The 26650-nt window shown below is 36.0% G+C and overlaps 1 protein-coding gene across 1 annotated transcript in view; it reads left to right on the top strand.

The window, feature by feature from the left end:
• The window catches only part of Mnd1 (meiotic nuclear divisions 1), a 60209-nt gene extending 48506 nt beyond the window's left edge, over positions 1-11703 (top strand). Inside the window, exons 7-8 of the mRNA XM_078022008.1 lie at positions 4349-4393; positions 9678-11703. Of these exons, the coding sequence (XP_077878134.1) occupies positions 4349-4393; positions 9678-9784 (152 nt within the window). The 3' untranslated portion in view covers positions 9785-11703. The remainder of the gene's footprint in view (positions 1-4348; positions 4394-9677) is intronic.
• The last annotated feature ends 14947 nt before the right edge of the window (positions 11704-26650 follow it).

Here is a 26650-nt window from a genome sequence, read left to right as displayed (position 1 = left end):
CATGTATGATTACACTACTAATGTGACTCTGCACCATTTATAGCCAGAGGAATGAGAAGTTGTGCTACATTTGTCAAAATGCATTCCTCTCTCTTTATAACTAACTAGAATAAATTAAAAGTTAAAAATAGCTTTATTTCTTCCTTTTTTTAAAAAAAATTATCTCTTTTTAGATAATGTGATCTTATTCATATGTAGAAAGCCTTAAACAATTTATACACACAGATACACACCAAGAAAAACTATTACAACTAATATTTTTTTCAGACTATAAAATTAGTATTTTTTAAAATTCCTATAAAAATGCAAGATACACAGAATTGCCAAAAGAATTTGGAAAAAGAAGAGTGAAGTTGGAAGACTCAGATTTCTTAATTTCAAAACTTACTAATAATCTACAGTAATCGAGGCAATGTGGTATAAAAGCAGATATACAGATTAATGGAATGTAATTGAGAGTCCAGAAATAAAGCCAATTGATTCTCAACAAGGGTGCCAAGACCATTTAATTAGGAAAGAAATAGTGTTTTCATCTAATGGTATGAGCAGAACTGAATATCCACCTCATATCATAAACAAAAATTAACTCAAGCGTTTCAAAGACAAAGAGTTTGAACTATAAAACCCTTAGAAGAAAACATAGGCACATATTTCTTTGTCCTTTTACTAGCATCAGTTTCTTTGACATGAAAAGAATAAACACCAAAGAAAAAAATACATAACTTGAATTTTATCAAAATTTAAAATTTTTGTATACTATTAAGAAAGTGGAAAGAGTGTGCATGTATGAATATGTAACAACAAATCCTATCAATATGTACAACTGTAATGCACCCATAAAAATAAGGAAAGAAAAAAGGTGGAAAGAAAACTCAGAAAGGGGAAAAAAATATTTGCGAATCTTATATCTGACTACTGACTAATATCCAAGAACTCTTACATTTCAGTAAAAAATCTAATTCAGAAATGGACAAAAGATTTGAACATTTTTCCAAAGAAAATATACAAATGTCCAATAAGCACACATGAAGATGCTCAACATTAGCCGTTAGGGGAATGCAAATCAAAACCACAATGAGATGCCTCTTCATGCTCATTAGGATGGCTATGATTTTAAAAAGGGCCAGATGTGGTGGTGCAGGGCAGTAATCCCCACTACTTGGGAGGCCAAGGCAGGAGAATGCAAGTTCGAAGTCAGCTTAGACTACTTAACCAGACCTTGTCTCAAAAAAAGAAGAAAAAAAGGCTATGGTTGTAGCTCAGTAAAAGAACATTTTGCATAGCATGTATAAAACCCTAGGTTCAGCCACTGCCGCCAGTCTGAGGCAGGTGCCTGACATGGCAAGTGCTGTGCTGCCAACCGGATCCCAGTGTGCGGTGGCAGTGGCAGCAGCAGCGGCTGTGGCAGCGGGGCTTCGGCTCAGGCGGCTTCTGCTGTTGCTCCTCTCCGCGCGGCGGCTATGATCCCCACAGCCCAATCCTAATGGGACTGGAAGACTGATGATTCTCCAGTGAAATTGAGGAAGAAAGTGGTCTACCCATCAGCCTTCAGCTGGTTGCTGTTGCATAAAACTACTGTTTTATCTTTAACTGTCTTGGTTTATAAGGTGAATGACAGCTGATTATCTTTGCCTACTTTGAGGATAAATACCTTCCTGTTGCATCTTCCATTTTAACTAACACATACTTAATCTAAAATATACTTCCATGTAGATATTTCTTTTTCTTCTTGTCAGGTACATACATGAGTGTATTTCTTTATGCTGAGTCGAAACGTGTCAAAATAATGACCATGTTTTTAATGGAAATTTTAAATTTCAGAATGTTGAAAATATATAGGAGCTATTTGGTAGAATCTGTTTGAATGTGGGGATTTATTACAGCCTGAAAATGGTATAATTGACTTAACAAATTACAGGCTGGAAAAGGAAGATTTTCAGACAAAAAGGGAAGTTGTTCAGACATAGGAAGACTTTTTAAGGGTCAAAGTCAGAGAACCTCATATGGAGCTGCTGACTTGACATGAGATTAGCCCCTCTGCAAATGACCCAGGAGATGCCACCTAAAGTGGTGTATTGATGCTTATGTCTGGGATGTTGTAGGTACCGACAAAACATACCTGGAGATATGGCAGGCCTTTATTAGCTAGTATTTGGCTTTGGGATCAGTATTGCCTAACTAAATAGTCACGCCACCATTGGGGCATGACTATGAATTTGGTTGTATTTTGGTAGATAACAGAGAGTGATTTATCATTGACCTAAGAAACAAAAGAATGAGATGAGGCTGAGTGTGTTTGTGGTGGCACCTGCCTGTCATCCAGCTATTCACGAGCCTGCTGTAAGAGGATCATGAATTTGAGGCCAGCCTCAGCAGCTTAGTGATACCCTCTGTGAAGATAATATAATGTGGGCTGGGGATGTAGCTCTCACCTAGCTTGTGCAAAGCCTGAACCTAATACCAAAGATGAAAAAAAAGTAAAATAAAAAGGAAACAAAAAGATGGAATATTTGTCTCTCAGTCTAACTGCTAAACTTGTTTATTGTTATTTGAAATAGCTTTTATTTGGTGTTACTATCTGCCATAATTCTTCCTTTCCTTTCTTCATTGTCTGAAGTCCTTCCTCTTCAGAGTTCAGTTCTTGCTAGTAGAATAAGATTATACAGCATGGTAGTACAATGATATAAGAATGTGATGGTTTTAGAGTATTTGGGGACAGTTTTGGGAGTAGTTTCTATGTCCAAATGTGGTTATGTATTTGGCTTTTTACTGAATTAAATAACACCTGTGATAAACCAAGCCACCCAGACTTCACAAATCATCAGCTTGCTTCTCTCTTTGGAATAAAAGGAACATTGCCTCATTTAAAAAAAAAAAAAAAAAAAATCTAGGTTCAATCCCCAGTGTCACAAAAGGAAAAGAAAGAAAAAAACAGTGTTGGTGAGGATGTGAAGATATTGGAACTCTTTTTTTTTTTAAGATATTGGAACTCTTAGATTGCTGATGAGATTGTGGAATAGTGTTGCAAACAATTTATCTATTCTTTAAAATGATATGATGTAATTACCATATGAATCATCAGTGCCATTCCTAAATACATATCCAAGAGAACTGAAAATATGTTCACATAAAAATTATTAAATAATTCATATTAGTGGAAATAACCTAAATGTCTATCAGCTAACGAATGATGAATGGATAAGCAAATTGTGAAATATGATTTAGCACACACAAATACATGGTACATCATAAATAAACTTTGAAAAACATTGTGCTATATGAGAAGCCAGACCCAAAAGACCGAATATGTTTTACTCACATGAAGTATCCACAAAAGAGAAATCTATAGAGTAAGTAGATTAGTGGTTGCCAGGAGCTGGAGGGAGGAGGATTGTTGAGTGATGGCTAATGGATACAAGGCTTCTTTTTGGGTAATGAAAATGCTCTGGAATTAGGTAGTGGTGCTGTTTGTACAACCATGTGAGTGTAATAAAAGCCACTAAATTATTTTAATACAGTGAATGACCTTTCAACCACAAAATAAATCTCATCATTATAAGTGATATTTATGCCCAGTTGATCATGGCTTTGTTATGTGCTATATTGATTAACTTGAAAGCCATATATACAGATACATGTAATAGTAATATGTATATTTAAATGTAAAGTAAATAAATATTTTCTCCTATAGAGCTTCTTTATTACCTCTAAAATTTTTTGAGATCAGATTTTGTGGCTTAACAATCTATATTCAGTTAAATTCTTAACATTAAATTATTTCATCATATTTTGATATGGTGAGAAACATCTAATTTAAACTTATTTTTTTTCTTTAAACAACAAAGTACATCAATGCTGATTATGTAGGAAAAGCCATTTAGAAATTGTTCACTTTTTTTTTTTTTTTTTTTTTTTTTTTTTTTTGATACTGGGATGAACCCAGAGGGAATTTACCACTGAGCCACCATATCTCCAGTCCTTTTTATTTTGAGATAATAGAAAAGTTGCTGAGGCTGATCTTGAACCTGGGATCCTCCTGCCTCAGCCTCCCATACCCTTGCTTCATTTATTTCTATTCATGGCTAATGTAACTATAACTATTTAAAATTTCCTTGGGATTTGAACAGCTCTGTAAGACAGAATTTTATACCACCATTTGGGGTTTTTTCATAGCTGTTTTATAAAGATACCTATATTTTATAAAATGTACTACTTTATAAATTTTATAAAAATCTTATTAAATTTTATAGAAAATTTGCTCATATGAAAAGATAAATTTGTAGATAGTTGAAAGTAATTTTATACATGTAAATAATTATATGTAATTTTTATATATGATATTTTTCAGGTCAAGCAAATAAAATTGCCAAAGAAGCTGCTAACAGATGGACTGGTAGGTTAGAGTGAATCTGGTAAACTAGAGTTAAACTTTTATACTTACATTGATGTGAAATTCAGATGCCTTTGTACTAGCTTTGTTCAAGAAAGGGATTTCTGGAAATATATGCATTGCTCAAGTTATTGTATATTAAATCTTTTCAGTTAAGTTTATGTTTTAAAATCTTATAATTCACTTTGCAAAAGTATATTTTTGTAAAACCAATGACACTTCCAGTTGAACTTTATGTAACTTTTCCCAAGATAAATCATTTGGATTAATTGCTTAGCTTTCATATGTATTAATAAAATATATAGTTGAATTTTCACATATATTTATTGTAAAATACACCTTTTAAGAGTTTCAAGGAATCCTAAAGATTTATCTCCTTGCAAATAATAATAGCTAATGTTTGTTGAGGCTGTTTTCCAATTTTGTAATGCTTAACTGTGGTGTCTCCTCAATTATTTTATGAGGTAGATTTGATTATTATCTTTCATATTGAAGATGAGGATAAGGCCCTCAGGAATCCAAGGCATGTCACACGTTCACTAGGCTGTGAAACAGGAATAGAATTCTGGTTGTCTGATTCCATAGTCCAAGCTCTTACCTACCATGTAATACTGTCTTCTATGTAAGCCTGCTTTCAGAGAATCCATTTGCAATGGGTACACCCTCTGATCCACACTAGAAATAATCTAAGAAGTGAGAATTAAGGCATATGTATGTGTCTTAATATTTATGGAGAAGATTAATAAATAGTGATTGCTGTGATTTATAAACAAGTATAATTAAGATTCTTAGAACCTGCCAGAAAATGAAACTGATATTTTTATATTATAAAATAGTGGCAATTGAATTTTTCCATCCTATTGAGAGTCTATAATGTCTTCCTTTGTATTAGTCATCCTCATTATGTTTCTGTGGGAGAATATGGATGAGATTGAAGCAGAGATGTGAAAAGCTTAAAGTGACTATGCTTAGTCAAAGTGGATTAGTCACTGGAAGAACAGAGATTTTTGCCAGTTTTTCCTGTCACCCTGTCCAGGCTTGTGTTTCACACACACACAAAAAAAGAAGAATCATTTTTTCCTAGTCTATTTTAGAATCAGGTAGATTTGGTGACATTAGTAAAATTGGTCTTTTGTTCCTATTTATTACAAAGTTATTCCCTACATGATATAGTGCTTTAGTGATAAGAACAAAATAAGATAAAAAGAATAAGCTAATATTGAAGAAAAGAGAATTGTGTCTGATGAAATATCAATAAATAATAAATGCAGTGATATTGTATGGGTTTGACAAATGCCAAATTCTGAGTGTGACACAAGAAGCAAGCTGACTTTTAGGTTAGAGATAAGAGTCATGAGGTGATTTGGCCCAGTAGTTCTCAACAAAGCATCACAGCAAGCAGTAGGAACAGGCAGCATGTGTGTACAGTGGGAGGAACTTGACTTTGAAAAGTGTCCAAGCCGAGCTCCTTATTAGCTAAGTGACCCCTTGAACTTCTCTGAACCTGCTTCCTCATGTATGCAGTGTGGATATCCACGTCACATTTTGAGAGGCCTAAATAAGAGTCTGTAAACTTTTCAACACAATATTAGATACATTAGTAAATTCCCACTTCCTTTTCCCATTCTTTATCATAAATTTCAGTTAAATAAACAATTATAAATTGTCTTCCAATTCATCATAAACTTCCTAGATTATAATTAGAAAAAAAACTGGCATTTTAAAAGCCTGTTAAAGAAAGATATTTTTAGAATAACAGAAACAGCTGTTAAGAAACATTTCCATGTGAGGTTACAGCTTATTTTTTCTAGCATAAACATGTATTATGAAAAGGCAGAGATAAGTGATAAAGCAAATTACACCTCAGAAAATCTCCTTCTCATGAAAACAAACAGAAAATATCAGTATTACTGATATTAATTAGCTATCAATTAAGGTTTGGTTTCTTTCTACATAACAAAGTCTTTAAAATGTATCTATAATTGAGAGTATTTTCTGTTTAATAATATAGAATGAAATTACTTAGTATAAATATAGAAAATCACATTTTATTGTTTTGCAACATTAAATACACTTTAAATGTGATTAACAAATTATATCACCTAAAACCTTACTTATTAATAATTAAAATAATAGAGTTTTTGTTGTTTTGCCATGCTAGACATTGAACCCAGGGCTAAGCTACTTCCCAGCCTGAGATAGGGGAGTTTTTGTAAACGCATACAAGAAGCACCTTAATGTGTGAGGTCCTAAGAGGTTTATTGCAAGTGATATTGCCCATCCTATTCCTGTATGTATCTTGGGTGTGCAACCATATAGATTAACAAGAATTTACTAGACTTAGGTTATTTTTAAACAAAATTATTCTTTATCCATTTACAAAAATTTTTATATAATAGGAAAATCATAAAATAGGGAATATTATCAAGATATGGATATGTTATCTTGAAGGCAGATAGCTTATGGCCCAAGGAAGTATTTAATTCTATTAGCATTATTGTAAAGAAGCTTTTATTTGTTACTTCTTTTGTGTTAATATTCGAGTAAATATTAAATGATTAAAATGTTTTCTTGTCCAGTGTGAACCAAAAACTCCTTCCTGCAGAGACTGTTGAATAACCTCACTTTGGTGCCTCATTTTCATCTCTCCTGACCCATGTTCAAAGTCTGTTCACTGCAAGCTTCTTCCAGTATTATATATGTTCTCCCATGTCCTAGAAATCCTTCTGTACTCATGAAGCCTATCTTGAAAGCTCTGCACATAATACTTGATCTTTTCTCTCTAACACACATATCACTTTGGAATTGTTCTGTAATAAATTAATGATATTTCTCTCTCGTGTCAGCTTGAAGGCATAGGTTCTTTACATTCTGTAGTATCTTTAATACACTTAATACCTATATTCTGTAGCAGTGGGCCCTTACAAATATTTGACTATGATTGGCAAGAATGTTTTGATTGTTAAGTACTAAACAGATCATCCTGGTATACCTCATGCTATTGTTTTAATATTCTCACTTGTTATGAAAAGTAAAGATTCATCTAGTAGCAGTGGGGCACACCTGTAATCCCAGTGACTCAGGAGGCTGAGAGAGAAGGATTGCAAGTTTGAGACCAGCCTCAGCAAATTAGCAAGGCCCTAAGCTCTTTAGCAAGACCCTGTCTCTCAAAAAATAAAAAGGAGGCTGAGGATATAGCTCAGTTGGTGGAGTGCTTGGCTCTCGTGCACAAGGCCCTGGGTTCAATCCCCAGTGTCACACACAAAAAAATAATCATCATCATAAATTTAAAAAATAAAAAGGGCTAGGGATATGGCTTAAGCACCCTTGGGTACAGTTCCCCCCACCTGCCAAATAAAGAGTGAAGGTTCATTTTTATACTATTGACATAGCACAATACTTTATTTTTTATTAATTAATCTATTTAAATTAGGTATATGACAGCAGAATGCATTTTAATTCATTGCACACAATTGCAACACAACTTTTCATTTCTCTGGTTGTACACAATATAATGTCACATCATATGTGCAGTCATACATGTGCCTAGGGTAATGATGTTTATCTCATTCCACCATCTTTCCTGCCCCCATGCACCCTCCTCACTCCTCCCTCCCCTTTGCCCAAAGTTTCTCCATTTTTTCCATCCCCCCCAACACTTTAAATCAAAGAAATATTTTTGTTAGACTGCTTATTCTATGTGAAGCAGCAGTATTCACCTTAGAAATAAAAATTTTTATCATCATTTGATACTTGGAATTAAACTTCCACTGAAACTATATTAAAGAGTGATAAAGCTTCATATATATTAATTAACAACCTGCAATCCTTCTGCCTCAGCCTCCTGAGTCACTGGGATTACAGGTGTGCCCCACTGCTCCTGGATGAAAATCTTTACTTTTCATAACAGGTGAGAATATTAAAATAATAATATGAGGTATTCCAGGATGATGCCAGAAGATAATACCAGAGTGGTTTATGCAGCAGAAATTTAATTTTTGACCATTCCCAAGGCTTCAAATCCAAAATCCAGGTGTTGGCAAGGTCCCATTCTGAAACCTCTCCTTGGTTTGCACATGACTGTCCCCCTCCCCCATCCTGGGTCCTCCCATGGTCTGGGCAGGGCTAGTGTGTCTCAATGTGCCCAAATATTCTTTTATTATAAAATTGAATTAGAGCCCAGCTTAACCACCTCATTTTTAACTTAATCACCTTCTTAAAGATCTGTCACCAGTACAGTCACATTATGAGATAAGGGGGATTAGGACTTCAAATATGAGTAAGGGGAGGAGAAGTAGTAGCATGATTAGACCATAACAATCCAGAAGAACCCATTTGAGCCCTTTGCTTCATTATCACTACTAATACAGTGCTTAACATATTCTGACAAACCAGAAAACCTTATGTCATTGTTTTTCTATGTGTAGAATAATTTTCATTATAAAAGTTGTATGTGTATATAAAAGAAATGTGTGAAATTAAGGTGGGGAAACTCACCCTCATTCCCATTCCCCAATTGCAGTCACTGTTAGCATGTTAGACATTTGCATTGCTTTTTTTGTTCTCTCTCTCTCTCTCTCTCTCTCTCTCTCTCTCTCTCTCTCTCTCTCTCTCTCTCTCTCTTCCTCCCTCCCTCCCCCTCCCTCCCTCCCTCCCCCTCTCCTCCTCTCCCTCCATCCCTCTCTCCCCTTTAACTGGGATGAATGAAAATCCTTGACCAACAAAAATCTTTGCACATACTTTATTTTCTTTTGTTGGGATATATTCTTTTAAGTAGAAATAACACATTTTTAATTGATAAAAAGCATTTATACCCCCCACCCCACCCCAGAGGATACCAAAGACACATCTGTTTCTATCTTTGTCTTAAGAGACAGAAACCCTTTCCCTTTCCCTCATCCCTTCTCCCTCACACTGGCCTGATTGTTTGAAAGCCATTTCTCTCTGAGGGCTAGAAAGAAGTATCTGGAAAGCATGTGTTCCTATTGGAACAACTGATTCCTGAGGCAACAGTCAGACCTCTGTGGTGAAAATGCAGAAGAGATACCATTAACCAGTCCCTGTCTGTATTGTTTAACAGCACATAACTTACTGAATTTTTTAATATGAGATATGCTCACTTGTCCAAAATACCTTTTATTTATAGTTATTGCTGTTAATCTTACTACTTAATACAGCAGAAAGCAATAAGAAGAAGTAAAGGGGCAATGAAGATAATTGCATTTTAAGTATTTTATGATTGTGTTTTTAATTCTTAAAACTATTTCTCGCTCTCTTTTTCTTTTAGATAATATATTTGCACTAAAATCCTGGGCCAAAAGAAAATTTGCATTTGAAGAAAATAAAATTGATAAAACTTTTGGAATTCCAGAAGACTTTGATTACATAGACTAAAATGTTCAATGGTTGTAGAGGATCTATGAGCTTGTAAATATGTAAATTTTAAAATATTTTTCAACTAACTATACTGAATTTTCATTTATTGTAACTATCATTTTATTATTTTTAAATAAAATGTGAAATGCAGTGGCTAGGGCTGGGGCTCAGCAGTAGTCTGGCATGTGTGAGGCTCTGGGTTTGATTCTCAGCACTACATATAAATAAATAAATAAATGTCTATCGATAATTAAAATAATATTTTTTAAAAGTATGAAATGCAGATAATCTTCACCTTTTTTGATAGATTGAAAGCAGGCTGATAACTATATACCTCAGTGCTCATTCAAAGTAAGATAATACAAGTAAAGTCATCCATCTCAGTCAAATCAAATTTATAGATGTTTTTTCAAAGGTCAAAAGCATGACTTTTTTTGTTTTCATTTAAATATTAAATACTAAGGGTGCTTTTGAAGACTCTGTTATACAAATACATAGATACATGTTGATGTTTAGAAATAATCTTTAAAACCCTGATGGTTGTATTACTGTTTCTCAATATTGATGGAAAATGTGTGATTGATACTCAGTATACTGAATCATCTTTGCAAATCTCCCACAGGGAAAAAATATAGAAAATTGGTGTTTCTCAATTTTGAGTTAAGTAGTAGTTTAACATAGACATGCAGACCCTACCTTCTTCTGAGTTTTTTATACTTTTTTCTGCTGGAAATAAGCATACAGTTCTTTGTCCTGATTTATGCACTTTTTATAAGATCATAAAGTTGTCTGTATAATATACATCGCCAACTATGCAGAATTCTAGGTTTTTATAAACTATCAAAGGTATAGGCTAAAAGTAAAATAAATCCCACTTATATATTTTTTTACCAATTTAGCTTAGAGTTTTTGTAAGCTCTCCAAAAGAGACTTTTAAAGGAAAAGATAAAAATTGATAATGTCTTTTACAACACATGCCTTATTTTTTTTTTACATTGTCCAATCTTGATATTCTTTTAACTTGAGTGAAATACTCCATATGTCTGAAATGACCCAAATGGCATTCAAACCATTTGTTTGTGAATCTGGCCTTTGTATTGTAGGGAGTTCCTCTGGACCTACTTAATCACTTCCTGGCAGTAGACAGGCACAAATTGGTCCATTTTTGTTGGTGGGGCCAGTTTATGTTGCCTTAAGGCAAAAGCTATTCTCACCAAAAAAAAAAAAAAAAAATTTTATTTAAGAAACAATAATAATCTGCCATAAGCCTTTTCTTAAAACACTGATTGAGAGATTTCAAAAGTTTCTCAGATCCAGTTGTCATTTATTAGAAATCATGCTTTCTTACTTAGAAAGTATGTTATGTTCAAAAAATAAGCCATTTCTCATAAAACCTAAAAGATGCTGTTGTATAAGTGTTGAGGCAACTTTTGAGAGGGTATCTTTATGGGTCTAATACACAAATGAATAAAACAGTATCTATTTGTGAGATTATATCAGAGATTAGGACACCCTTGTATTGCCAAAAATGTACTGGTATATGCTTAATAACTGACTCTAGGGAAAGGGGAGGCTGATTGTATGTTGTTAATGCTCCCAGCATAGCCAATTTCAGGTTATTAATGTGATAACAATACAGAACTGGAAAAGAAGGTCAGTGTACACAAGTTTGTAGTACTCCTACTATAAGGTCCTTGCTTAGCATCTGAATGGCCATTTTAAGAAAAAAATTTTGATTTCCCACCCAAGTGCCTTCCTGAGAAAGGCTCACCACTCCCTCATACTAACCCAACCCTTAACCACCTGCTTTGGACCGCCAGGTTCTGATTCCTGAGCCTCTCCCATAGAAGTCCCAGAACTCACGCCTGTTTTGCCTCTCTCTCCTATAGAGAGATGGCCTTCATTTGTCAGCTCTGATGAATAAACTCTTGTGTGTATCTCTGCCTAGTCTCTGTCTTTCATTTCTCCCTTTCCCTTCACCTACCATACAGATGCAGTAGATAAAAGTAATCTCAAGAACATAAGTAATAGTAAAATAATTAGGGAGAGATTAATTTTTCATCTTTATCTTTGTTTTTAATAAAGTTCATTGCAAAGGGATTAGAAAAGGAAATTAGTACAACAATTTATAAACTTAATTATAAACCAAATTATAACTTAATCTTTCATGATGTCTGTGTCTAACAGCTAACTTGCTGTTAAAATGGTTGATTTGCCTGCCCCAGCACACCACTGTTGATAATCCCCTTTTTTTTTTTTTCTGAGGGTTGGTATATGCTAAGGGTTGAACCCAGAGCCTTGTGCATGCTCAGCACGTGCTCTACCACTGTTACTAATCTTTAATAGTTAAATTTGGAGATACTGATAGGATAAAAGAAACTGAAGTTAAAATGTAAAGGACTAGGTATTGTAAAGTTTCTAAACTGCACTCAGAACCTAAAATTCCTGTGGTAGTTAAGACAATTCCCGGAACTGCCCATTAGATATGTGTCAAATCCCCCCTGACCACTTAGCTGCTTAACCCTGACCACTTAGTTGCTTAACAACCTGGACCCTGTGCAGCTCGGCACGTAGGCACCTCAGGGTCCAAACCAATCAGTTTGAATGTATCCCCCTCCTTAGGACTGACCTATCACTCCCGCCCGACCTGTTCCCGCCAATGAATGTGCTAATCGTGTTTGAGAGTTGTTGTTGGATTTTCCCGTGCTTCATGATGATTTGCTCTGATGTATGCAAAGCCCCCGCCCTCCCCAAAAAATGTACTTAAGCACTGCTTAATCCCTGCTCGGGGCTCTTGGCCGATCTCCCTTCTTGAGTGAGCCCGAAGCCCCAGCGTGCTGGATCTGCAATAAACCCCCTTTTGCTGTTGCATGAGTCGGTCTCTTGGTGGTCTCTTCCTCCATCGTTCGCCGGTCCCTTACAATACTAATTAAGTAGCCCAGGGGTATTAGTTCAGCCAGACTCAAGGTAATCCTTAGTCTTAGACTGGTTTTGTTATTGATCCCAGAATTTATGTGATGCAACTTGGGTAAACAGAATTATATTATAAGTGATCTAGGACCAAATATGATTCAGTAAGTCATGCTATGCTTGATAATCCCAATATCTTTTCAATGAATTTTGAAGTTTGCAAGGTATTTGAAACCTGATACCCATCTTATCAACCATCTCACATGTAGTTATCTTTTAAATCTCAGAAATAATATATGTTCTAATTTTAAGAGATTCTAAAAAAAGATAGTGTCCTGGTAACTTTCACAATTATCCAGGAGCAGATCAAATCACCGAATTGTTCTTCCTGTGGCAACGCCACTCCCTACTGGATAAATCGGTATGAATTTTCCTCTGATGTTTGCCACATCATTAGTCTAATAGGATTATAAAGTTCTTGGCCTGTTTCAGAAATAAATGCTATTATTCTAAATTTTATCAAACATGATCCTCTTTAAGGGATTAGAAAAGGAAAGGAAATGAGTACAACTGGCAACCCAAAACCTAGAACCACGCCAGTAATTCTTGCACAGAAAAGTCCAAATTATAAATCTGGTAATATTTTTTTGAGAACATGAAGTAAAATACCTAGAAAATATTTCTTAGGTAATATGGTATTATCTGTAAGAACAGCTAAATGTGATAGATGGTAGGATTGTGTCTGAAAATTATGTATAAACTCCCTTTCAGGATATGTTTCCAGGATATGCCAGGATGAAAATGTACTATATTATGAAATGACCCACTACAATGGACTTATATAAGTTATGCTTATCCCAGCCTGATTTTAAAAGAAAATTATTTGAGAGGCAAACAACATGGGCTGTCTTCTTCCAAAATACTCATAGTTGAATCTCAAGGTTAATGGATTCTATGGATAAAGTAGTGACATACCACCTGAGGGCCTATCTTTTACTGTCTTTTTACATCTTTAATAAAAATAAACAGGAATGTATGACAAAGACTATATGTATTCCACAAAGCCAAAAATTATTTTGTATCTGACCCTTTACAGAAAGGTTACCACCCTGAAAATTCAACTATTGACAGCCTGTGGTTTAGCCATGACAGGCAAGATGTATTTTATTTAGCCCAAACTGTGTTTTATTTTTTAAATTTCCAACATATTTAGGCTGTAAAATATCACATGAAAACTAAAATTTTCAGCTTCTTTTGGATATTATTAAGAAATCATAAATCCTTCCATATGGCAGCAGATAAGTTCAAGGTGAATAGTACTGGCTCAAGGGATCATAAGGCAATTCATTAGACCACAAACATACAGCTTTCTTCCTTAAGTCACAGTTTGGTTCCAAGTTGTCAGACTGATTTGTTATTAAATTTTAGTTTCAACTTTTCTAATTTCAGAAAAAAATTGATGTTATTTTGGTTTTGATTGATAACTAAGGGAGAACTGATAATCTTTTTTTTTTTTAAAGAGAGAGTGAGAGAGGGAGAGAGAGAGAGAGAGAGAGAATTGTAATATTTATTTTTTAGTTATTGGCGGACACAACATCTTTGTTGGTATGTGGTCCTGAGAATCGAACCCGGGCCGCACGCATGCCAGGCGAGTGCGCTACCGCTTGAGCCACATTCCCAGCCCAGAACTGATAATCTTGATGAAGCATTTTATTCAAAAACAGGGATGTTTTTGCATTTGCTCAAGTATCCTTTTATATTTTTCCAATAATTTTGTTATTTTCTTCATGTGGATTTTTTAAAGTGTGTTTTAAGTATTTCATCATTTTTTGCCATTTTTAAAGAGATTTTTCTCTTCCATTTTATCTTTTGGTTGGCATAATTTATGTGGCTGAAGGCTATTGCTTTTGCATATTTTCTTTCTTTATTTGCAGTGTTGGGGATTAAATCCAGGGCCTCGGGCATGTTAGGTAATTATACAACCAGTGTACTATATCCCCAGTCCCTGCATATTAATTTTGTATCCTCCTGTTATGTGAGTTCATTTTCTGTTATTATAACTGAATAACACAGACTGGGTAAAAAATAGAGGTTTGCTTAGCTGAAGGTTCTGGAGGCTGGAAAGTCCAAAAGTATGGCCTCAGCATCTGGTGAGGGTCTTTTTGTTGCATCATAACATGGCAGAGGGCATGAATGGCAAGACAGTGTGCTAGCTGGAGTCTCCCTTCCTATTATAAAGTTACTAATACCATGTTGGGTCCCCACCCTCATGTCCTCATCTAATTACTTCCCAAAGGCCCATCTCCAAATGTGGATTTGAGCATTAAGTTTCCAATACATGAACCTTTGGGGGACACATTCAAACCATAGGGCTCACTAAATTCTCTTGTTTCAGTTTGTTTATAATTCTCTGAAATTTTTTTGGTATCCTGCCATGCCATTGTCAAATATAACTTTAACTCTCCCAGTTCTTATCCTTCTAACTTCTTTATGTAATTGTATTAACTAATATCATTCATGAAACTCTAGTGGAGATCAAGGTCATCTTTGCCTTGTTTTTGGCTTTAGGAATGCCTTCACTATTTCTGCATTAAGTGAAATTCTGACTTTTATGATATGTAATTCGTAACATTAGTTAAGAAAGCATTCATGTGATTTTCTTAAGTGTTTTCATATAGAATGGTTGTTGAATTTGTCAAAGGCTTTTTCCATGGAGCTAATCCTGTGACCTTTCTCTTTAAATCTGTGAGTAGGTAAATGAGATTAATGTTACTTAATGCATAACCATCCTTACATTCCTGGCCTAAAACCCTATTGGTAGTGGTAAATTGTTTCTTAATGTGGTGTGGAGTCTCCTGCTAATATTTTTAGAATTTTTCCATCAACATTCACAAGTGACAGTAGTCTATGATTTTCTGCATGTGTTATCTTTATAAATTTGGTATCAATATTATGCTTGCTTCATAAAAAATTTGAAAGTTTTTCATCATTTCATATTCTATGAAATAGTTTATGTAACACAGGGACCATTTTGTCTCTAAAGATAACTATAATTTGGGCTGGGGATGTGGCTCAAGCGGTAGCGTGCTCGCCTGGCATGCGTGCGACCCAGGTTCGATCCTCAGCACCACATACCAACAAAGATGTTGTGTCCGCCGAGAACTAAAAAATAAATATTAAAAATTTCTCTCTCTCTCTCTCCTCTCTCACTCTCTCTTTAAAAAAAAAGATAACTATAATTTAAAAAAAATTAATTATTCTGTATGTATTGGTCAACAATGTTTTATCTTTCCTTTTTAACTATTATTGGACATTTTTATGTGTCTGTCCATAGATTTACTCCACTTGTTTCACGTGCTATATAATATTTCTTTGCAAAAATATATTTTATTCAGCCAAGATTGTTGGACATTTGGTTTGTTTTCAGTTTCATGTTATTTCAGACAATATTTTCAAAGAACATTTCTAAACATTTGTTGGCACTTTTGTGGAAGTTCTGGGGGTGAATTCGTTGATGAAAAAGTCACTATTCATGAAGAAATGACCTTCTAAATAGAATGAGAAACACAAGACAGAGCTGAAGTCTGTAGAAAATAAGGGAAAGGGTAATGACTTTGAGAACTTTTCAAGTTGCTTTTACCATGGGAAAAGCAGTTTTAAGTATTTTTTGCTAAAAAGATTTGTATAAAATGAGCTGGGAATCTATTATCAAAACCAGATTTGTAAGAAATACTGTCTTTTGGCTGGAATTTGTTAATGAAAAAGTAAATTTGTAATGTTCACAGATCTTTAAAGATTAGCTGTCAAAAGTTGAAGCTCAAATGCTTTCTGAAAAACTCTTAAAATATACCTACTAGTGTGGAGACTGGATTTGTGAGAAAGGGTGAGTTATTTTGCAAGCCTGAACTTGGAAGGCATCATGTTTCTCATAACATTTTGAAAAGTAACTATGGGAACTTTTAACCCATTTAAATTGAACAGATGTGTCATTTTTTTCTGTCCAGTTATGGTCGTTACTGTGTTTAAGTGAATGTACCCCTTACTTGCATGTGTTTCCTGTGTTGTGTGGGCTCCAGAGACCCACACCTGAGTGAATTTAACTTGCTCAGTAAGTTTCCATCAGAGCAGATTTAGTGTGATTCTTGGGTCAACAGAAACAAATATTTTGCCTTGAAATACCCAAATAAAATCAGTTTGGACAACAGGGATAGAAATGACCTATTTGTTTTTAATAGATAAAAAACATTTTTAATAATAGTACTTCCCTTAATGGATCCAGAAAAGTAGCTTGTTTTTTGGAACAGTATCAACATTTGATGTGCCACAGCTTCAGGGAATAAAGTGCCTAGATATCACGATTATTTTACATAACCATAATTGAATGTCTAAGAAGTTGCTTAACTTTTCTCATATAATGACAGAATATTTAGAAGCAAAGATAGCCATATTATATTACAATGTTAACTATGTTATAGTAAGATTTTAGGTGGAAGGTGGGGATGTGGGAACTAAATATATTTTGAAGTGTCGGATGGCCTTCTCCCTACTAGACAAAAGTTCCTTGATGCTATGCTTTTTCTTTTCTAAAGATTCAAAACACCTCACAAAGCATATGACATAAAAAAATTAAAACTTTGTCATTGCCAACCACAAATGGACACTCACCATTGCTTATCAACGCTTTTATTTAAGTTATAATTGGCCTTATTCCAAAAGGGCCATAAGGCAGCTGTTACTTTTCAGTCAACCTTTCTCTCAGTCCCTACAAACATTTCAAACATTCACCACTGAGATCTCAGCTACACTTTCCTTGATTTTTTTTTCTATTAGAATTTGTTTTGTTTTAATTTGAGCCTTTCATGCATAATCTGAACTTCCTAATCTCCCTACCTACAATTATTTTCATACCACATTGCCTGTGCAGGCTACCCGCTACTCCTTCGCATGACCCAAATCCCTCCTGGGTGCTTGAAGACTTTCCTTCATGTTTCTCCTTCTCCCCTCTGGGTATCTTTGCTTTTTTCTTCTCTGTTGCCTGATTTTTCTTAACACATCTCCACAGTGTTTCAAGAAACAATGTTACCTGATAGAAAAAAAAAAAAAAAACTTTTCTCAACCATTTATATCCTGATACCTTAGGGATGAGCTAAGTTATTCAGGTCATTCCTCATGTTATTCATATTCATTCATATACTTTTTCTCATTTTGATTAATTTACTATCTCATATTTGCCAGACAATGTATTAGATGTTGATGATACAAAGACTAATAATCTCTATGATCCTGGTCTCAAATAAATCACAGTCAAGAGCTGAGGCAGACACAAACAGGTAATTATAAACTATATATGACAGCACCCAAGGATAGCATTCACCAACCCAAACTCACCAGCTTAACCCCATACTTTTCAGGGTTTAGGTCCACAGATATCAAATTTCCTCTGAGTGTTACCTGAGGTACCAGTCTGTGTGGAAGGCCTGGTTCTTCAGGCAGCAGTGTTCGGAGGTGGGTTTTGGAAAAGCAATCTGATCATGAGGGCTTTAATCTCATCAATGGAGTAATTCATTGATGGGTTCATAATGCAATGAACTACTGGGAAATTGTAGAAACCAGGAGTTGGGGCCTGGCTAGAGGAAGCAGTCACTGCAGGCATGCCCTGGGAAAGTATATCTTGTCCCTGGACCCCAACATTTCTCTCCCGCCCCCCACATTTCTCCTCTCTCTCTGTTTCCTGGCTGCCATGAGGTAAACAGCTTTGCTCGTCCATGCCCTTTTGCCATGATGCTCTGCCTCACCTCAAGCCCAGAGTAATGGAGCCAACAGACCAGGGACTGAGACCTCTAAAACTATGAGCCAAAAAAATTAAAAACCTTACTTCCTTCAAATTGATTTTTTTTTCAGATATTTTGTTACAGTGATGAAACATAGTAAGTCCATGTCTGAAATTTGTTGTCCCTATTCTGAACCCCAGTGCTTGGTATTTATTTAGTAAAACTCCACTTGTTTTTTTTTTTTTTTTATTTTTTGTTTTTTTTTAAGTATAATCATTTTAAATAGTAAAAGACTTGACTAGTTATTACTGTTCAAATTTTCTACAGACCAGGTTGCCTTTTGATAAATAAATGGAAATAAGAATATAATTGCTTATCTATTCACAAAAAGAAACAACAGATGCAGAAGAAAATTATGTGAGGGGAGCTGATTTTTTTTTCTTTTGACTATAACTTGTTAAAAAAAACTTAAGTTATAATGAAGAAATTCTAGAGTTTCTCTCCCAGCTTCTCCTCTGCAACAACTCAAATCAGTCAAATCCCTTTGTTAAATCAATGGAAGTGTAACTGATGTGATACAGTAATCTGTATACGGGGTAAAATTGGGAGTTCATAACCCACTTGAATCAAATTGTGAAATATGATATATTAAGAACTATGTAATGTTTTGAATGACCAACAATAAAAAAAAAAAAAAAAGATTCATTAGCTGTGGGTGTTGCTTATCTGGGCCCTTTGTCAGACATACCCTCTATGGAACCCCATGGTCAACTCAGGTCCAGCGTACTCCACGAGGCCTTTTGTGCTGAGGCCAGCTCATGATGACTGCCCTCAGGCTGTTGCTCTGAACTAGATAACTGAAGATATGACAGTTTGTTGGGACTGATGGAGTATTCTGCAAATTCAGCTACTCAGGAGGTTGAGACAAGAGGATTGAAAGTTCAAGGCCAGCCTCAACAATTTAGTGAGACCCTGTCTCAAAGTGGGAAAATAAATAAATAGATAAATAAATAAATAAATAAATAAATAAATAAATAAATAAATAAATAAATGAATGAATAAAAGGCAGCCAGGTGTGTTAGCACATGCCTATAATCCCAGGGACTCAGGAGGCTAAGGCTGGAGGATCTCAAGTTCAAGGCCAGCCTCTACAACCAAGTGAGGCCCTAAGCAACTTAGGAGACCCTATCAAAATGATAAAGGGCTGGGGGGTGGCTCAGTGGTTAAGCACCCCTGGGTTCAATCCCCAGTACCAATACTGGTCATCTCAGTTTTGTTCGTGTTTGGATGTCTTCTTATATCCACTAGGTTTTCTAGCACCTTCTGAAGTCCTTGCATCTTCTACATGGGAGACACTCTTTCATGAGTTGTTTAATCTAATCCATTTGCCAAAGGGTATAATTGCTGACTTAATTAAAGCTATTAAATAGGAAAACAAATGATAAGCTATGTTCCCCCAAATGTTCCCCAAATTCCTGGAATAAGTGGATTTGAAGTATAGCAAGCTTGAGTCCAAGGCCTGGCTTTACTATATGAATTTAAGTAAGTTATTCTACACCCCTAACTCTTTTTGTGCTTTTTCTTTTTTTTAATATTTATTTTTTAGGTATAGATGGACACAACACAATGCCTTTATTTTTATGTGGTGCTGAGGATCGAACCTGGGTCCCACCCATGCTAGGCGAGCGCTCTACCGCTGAACCAGAATCTCAGCCCCTGTCCTTTTTCTTAAATGCAGATAAAGCAATTTGACTTCACAGATGGTGAGATTGTTTGGAGAATTAAGAGAAATAATGTGGACATGGCAATTGGCACTGTGCTCTGGCAGAACTACATGCTTAATAGAGGATAGTAATATTCTGAACATACAGAGAGTTCTTAGCAGAAGAAAAAAATCCTCCTCAGTACAAATACAGTTGGCAGAGGTGACTGTCACAGATGAACTGTGTGGAACGGCTGGCCTGTAAGGTTGGATGCCATCAGATCTTCCTCTCACCTTATGATGGCTGTTGCAGGAGCCTACTACTCCTGGTCACCTCTCCCCACACCTCCCAACCAGCCCCAACACTTCTTCATTTGGAATTCAGGGCTAAGAAAAAAGAGTTATAGAAATCCCAACTTAGAAGTTGGGGAACATGTTCTGATTAAAAAGGGGAGGAAAAATAGCATTGTTATACATGCTGGTTGTCTTTGGTGAATTACTTATGGGCAAATGAGCTACTTTGGCCATATCTGGAAATCTAAACCACCACGTCTAAAATTGTTTCTATGGGAAACTATGTTCTAAGTTCCTAACAACTGACTTAGAAATGAACTATTGGAATGCATTTTGTTTGGGGACAGTCTGTAGGTCAACATTCATGACTCATCATCAGTGAAAAAGGAAATGACATTTATTCTGCCATTACTGAAACATACTTCATATGTATTTCTTTGAGGACTCCAAGGATCTGAAGTTATTTAAAGTAGTAGCTTCATAAGTCCACCAGATTGAACTGATATCTTGAATTTATTATATTTTAGCTATTAATTCCAGCAACTAGAAGTGCTTGTTAGGTGTCCTTTAGACATTTTTAGAATTTAATATTTTTAAGCAAGGCAGAGCCCTTTGTAACATTCCCCATGTGGTTATATAACTGCTGAGCTGAAGCAATGTCCTTCCTCCCCCTTTCCCTTCTCGGAGGCTTCTCTGTCCATGTATGGTAACTGTTCCACACAGTTCTTGATACTGAAGTGAGCAAGGAGAACCCTTATTCGGATCCCAGTTTGAAAATTAAACAGCTCAGAGGCTGAGATTAAGAATCTTCTCTGTGGGCTGGGGACATAGCTCAATGGACGTCCCTGGGTTTGGTCCCCAGCACCACAAGAAAAAAGAATTTCCTGTGTATAGAATATATAGATACTAGACACCTCAATAAAATTAGATTTGAAACAAAATTACTCAGAAAACTATATGAATATAAGTTATCATTGAATGAGGTTGATGTCCTAACTAAAATCCAGTCAGTTGCCCTGTTTTAAATTCCTCCTGTCATAAGTCCTAAGAAAGCATTTCTCCATCATTTCCATTTTGTGTCATTACCATGAAGAGCAAGAGGTCAATCTTCTTTCTTCCTTGTGTCCTTGTGTAAATGGACAAAAGCAACTTCTATATTCTCTTTGCTATTTATTTTAGGTTTACACTCAGCTCCTGAGTTGCTCAGTTAAAATTAGTTTCTCTAAAAGGGAGATGATAAAAAGCAGAACTAGGCAAGCATGAAATCTCTTTCCACCCCCATGTTAATGCCAGTTCTTAAGAAGGGTTGATGTAAACACTTAATATATCACAATAAAGCCTAAGAAGAAACCTCACCCAGAATGTCTGCCTTGCTCCAGGGAGTAGCTATAACTTTCTGAGAACTATGGAAATTGAGCAAATGGAACTTTTTTTTTTTAAGAGCAAGGTTTTTTTTTTTTAAATTTCTTTTTAGTTTTAGGTGGATACAATATCTTTTTTATTTTATTTTATGTGGTGCTGAGGATTGAACCCGGTGCCTCACACATGCTAGGCAAGCGCTCTACCTCTTAAGCCACAACCCCAGCCCCACCTTTTTTTTCCCCTAAAAAAGAAACTCAGAACACCAAAAATCTCCTGTTATAAATTGCCTACTTTACATCATTCACAAAAATGAATGTCTAAGTATTACAGATAATCTTGGTACAGAAACAAATGAAAAATGGTAGTTACATATCAATAAGTGTTGAAATAAAGATTTGTAGGGATGCTGGGGAATCCAGAAGAAAGACAGCTACTGTCCTGGGGCATCTCAAACTGCCTTGCAGAAAAGATTGATGATCAGGATTGAGTCTCAGAGGCAAGGTGTTCACAAAACATTTTATCGTATCCCACAAAGATATCCAATTATTTTTCCACTAATTTTTTTTTAAAGGTAACGTGGTTTCCTGGAGCAGGACCAACAAACATAAGAAAGACCAGAGATTCCATGTGGTCATCTGAGGACCCTCTCGGTTTCCCTAACTCTCAGGAAGTAAATGCAAGGTGAATGTTGGTACTCTAATTCATTCTTTCTTTCGGTGAATATTTATTGAGCACTGAATAGTTGCTGAAGTTTCAGAGATGATCGAGTTCTCATGAAGATTATGGCCTGCTTTGGAAGACATTGAACAAAAAACGTAACAATAGTAATAAGTACCATGGTAGGAAATGCAGGGTGCTAGAAGAGTTTAAATGAGTGCCTTTTGGATTGGAGTGGGAGTAGGAGGAATTTCAGGGAAGAAAATGACATTGAAACTGAAACCTAATGCTTTATAAAGGCCAGGGAACAGCACTTGTGAAAATTTCCCATGGAAAAAACCTGACTTCGACAGGAGAAAAAGTCAGTAGGTTGTAGACAAGATCAGAAAAGTAGATTCTTTAGAACCTGTAGGAACTGTCACATATTTTGAATTTTTGGTAAGAGAAACCCACCAAATGGTTTAAGCAGAAGTTTAGCATGATCAGAACTGTATATTTTTTAAAAAATCACTGTCATTCAGAATAGTGGTCACTACACTTTAAATCACATGCTTTTATCAATAAATCATTTAAAACCTAAAAGCTAATATAGTTATGCTTATTATTACCTAATAAACATTAAAAAATATAATTTAGGACTAGGATTGTGGCTCAGTGGTTGAGTGCTTGCCTAGCATGCATTAGGAGGCGCTGAGTTTGATGCTCAGCACTGCATATACATAAATAAATAAATAAAGTCCATTGACAACTAAAAATTTTTTTTAAAAAAAGTATAATTTGAAGGATGAGATAAATAGAAGTCCTACAATTTTCTCATATCAGCTCATTTTCTGCACTGCATGATTATAAGTTCCATCTGGGAAGCATATTAGTCAGCTTTCTTTCACTATAACAAATGGCAGAAATGATCAACCTACAAAGAGAAAAAGGTTAAAATTTGGGCTCACAGTTGGAGTTTTTAGTCCATGATCATTTGTTTTGGGGCCTACGAGAAGGAAGCATATCATGACCTTGGAAACCAGGCCATGGCAGAGCCAAACCATGTTCCTCATGGCCTGGAACAAAGAACAAAGAGGAAGGGACCAAGGTGCACAAACCCCTGCAAAGGCATGTCCCCAGTGACCTAACTTCCTGCCACCACACCATCTCTCAAGATCCCACCACATCCCAAAAGCCCCATCCTGGGGACCAAGCCTTTAGCACATGGGCCTGGGGGACACTTGAGGTCCAAACCATAGCAGGAGTTCCTAGTGAGTGTGGATGGAGAGGACTGGATATGTTATTGTTACAATGCAGGTGAGAAGTGGTCAAGGAAGGAAAGAGGTAGGGATTTTAAACCCTTTCCAGATCCAGTGGTGAAGATGTCATGATTGGTTGGATGGGCTGGAAGTGAGGCTGGGGGAAAGGAAGAAAATGATGTTCTAGGAATTGAATTCTGGCTTGAATAACTTCTCAGATGATGGTATCAACTTATCCTTTTAATGCAATTGAGTAAAAGTCTACCATTTTTAATTTGGGAGGAAAAATATAAAAGAAAAAAAAAGTCATTTTAGCTATGTTATTGATCTTTTTTTTTTTGAGAGAGAGAATTTTAAAAAATATTTATTTATTTATTTATTTATAGTTTTCGGTGGACACAACATCTTTATTTTATTTTATGTGGTGCTGAGGATGGAACCCAGCACCCCAAGCATGCCAAGCGAGCGGCGTGTTACCGCTTGAGCTACATCCCCAGCCCTGATCTTATTATCGTTGTTATTTGTTTATTTTTGTGACAGGGATTGCCTCTAGCCCTCCAGTTCTCTGTTTTAATCTTTTATTTCTTACCTGGGGCCTGTAGTGTGTGAAATTCCTATAGAGGACTACGGATTTGAGAGAGAGCTTGCCTAACATGTACAAGGCTCTGAGTTCAACGTCCAGCACTGGAAAGGGAAGAAAGAAATTCCTATAGGAAGCCACAATCTCTAAGTCTCCAACACCCCCCCCCGCCCCCCCCCCTCTCTCTCTCTGTGTCTCCTTCTCTTCCTCTGTTACTGGACACATTCTGCGTTGTAAAAATTATAGGGACACTTTTATTACTTAAAACTGCATTGTGATGGATGTATAAAATCATGACTTCCTTTTCCCACCAATCCATTTGATGATTCTTTTCTCTAGGTTTTCAAAACCACTTAAGCCTATAGTTCAGGATATTGTACTGAAAGCTATGTTATTCATGAATTTCCACAGAAATTTAAAAAGAGAGAGAGAGAGAGAGAGAGAGAGAGAGAGAGAGAGAGAGAGCAACTAAGGACTATGTCATGTGGATGGCAGGCATCATTTACATTTTTCCAGAGAACTACCTGGGAATTCCTTATTAAGTGAGCCCTTGGCTTAGTGTTTATGTGTAGGCAAATGTCAGAGGCAACTGCAATTTAAAGGTCTTTTTAAAAAACAGTGCTACCATTCATTTACAGTGATTATGAGGATGCAAAAATGAAGCTCAGTGGTAGAACACTTGCCTAGAATGTGAGAGCCCTAATTCAATCCCTAGTATTCAAAAAGAGAGAGAGAGAGAGAGAGAGAGAGAGAGAGAGAGAGAGAGAGAAAGAAAAAGAAAAAAGGAAGAAAAGACAAGTACTTTTGTGAGAGAAGTTTTTATAAAAATCATGTGTAACTTTATTACATCCATTGTTTGTATTCAAAAACTGCTGCTTAAAATGTGACCTAAAGTTACATTTTAAGTCCTCTTTTTCTTGCTTTTGAGATGTGGTCTTGTGCTTATTGTTTTAGCCCTGGAAAACAGAAATCTTAGTTCTTGTTTTCAAAGGCCTAAGCTCTAGAGAAAGTAGTGGATTCCTAATTATAAGGAAACTGTTGGTTTGTAGGTAGGTAAGAGGGAAGCCGGCCTCAGTGGCACACACCTGTAACCTCAGCTATAAACTGGCAGGAGACTGAGGCAGGAGGATCACAGGTTTGAGACCAGCCTCGGAAATTTAGTGAGACCCTGTTTCAAAAGAAAAAAATAAAAAGGGCCAGAGATAGAGCTCCCTGGTAGAGCATCCTTGGGTGCAATCCACAGTGCTAAAATAAAAACAAACAAACAAATGTAAGGTGGAAAGGATTAATGGGCATAGTCAAAAGATACCAGCTAGAAACATGAAGGGAAGATTCACCTACTATAGAAAGAAATGTATCCAGTCTGAGAGAAAGAGGAAAGAAAAGGACCTGGAGGCTCTCTTAAGAGGTGAGGGTACCCTTCTGTGTATTCTTTTCAGACCCACTACTAAGGAGAAAGCAAGGCCCCAGAGAGAAATGACTAGAAGTTATGCCTGGACTGATGAGACTGTGTGGTATGTAGATGGGCAAGGATCCACATGTCCCAGTCATGGCCCTCAAGCAGCTAAGAGCTGCTGAACCTCGGCAGCTATATTTTCAGCTGGTTACTTCCATGAGCAGGGGACTGGACACATAAGTCTTTGGTATTATGCAAAACTCCTGAGCTATAGCACAATCTTGGGAAATGGAGAGGGAAGACCCTCAGAAAGTTTAAGAGGCTGTTTCCCATCTTGTAGGATGGGGGCTTGAGATGAAAAGTAATTTGATGTAGATAATAAAGTTATATGTCTTACAAAAATGGATCTGTGGCCAGGCATGGTGGTATACATCTGTAATCCCAGGGACTCAGGAAGCTGAGGCAGGAGGATCTCAAGTTCAAGGCCAGCCTCAGCAAGTTAGTGAGGCCCTAAGCAACTATGCCCATTAATCCTTTCCACCTTACATTTACTTATTTGTTTATTTGTTTATTTATTTCAAATTAGTGAGATTCTGTCTCAAAATAAAAAAAAAATTAAAAGGCCTAAGGATGTGGCTCAGTGGGTTCAATCCTTGGTACCAAAAAAAAAAAAAAAGAGCCTGTGGATTGACATTTGTTACTATATAGGGCAGACTTTCTGCATGTAAAATACGGTGTGGGGGGAGCTTCAGTTTATATGTCCAGGCAATTCTACACATTTTGGAATAATGGAATATGCTTGACTGAGAGTTAGCCATGTTAGCACTCCAAAATGAAAAGAAACAGAAATGATCCCCTGGGCCAAGGCAGAGTCACTAAAACAGAGTCAGCTGAGATGGGATTTAGAAGCTGATAGATTTTTTAAATTAATTTTTAATTTGTTTTAATTAGTTATACATGACAGTAGAATGCAT

The sequence above is a fragment of the Ictidomys tridecemlineatus genome, chromosome 9 (assembly GCF_052094955.1).
Source record: "Ictidomys tridecemlineatus isolate mIctTri1 chromosome 9, mIctTri1.hap1, whole genome shotgun sequence".
Classification (NCBI taxonomy): Eukaryota; Metazoa; Chordata; class Mammalia; order Rodentia; family Sciuridae; genus Ictidomys; species Ictidomys tridecemlineatus.
The sequence above is the reverse complement of the archived record's forward strand: the minus strand, read 5'-3'. Positions and strand labels throughout refer to the sequence as shown.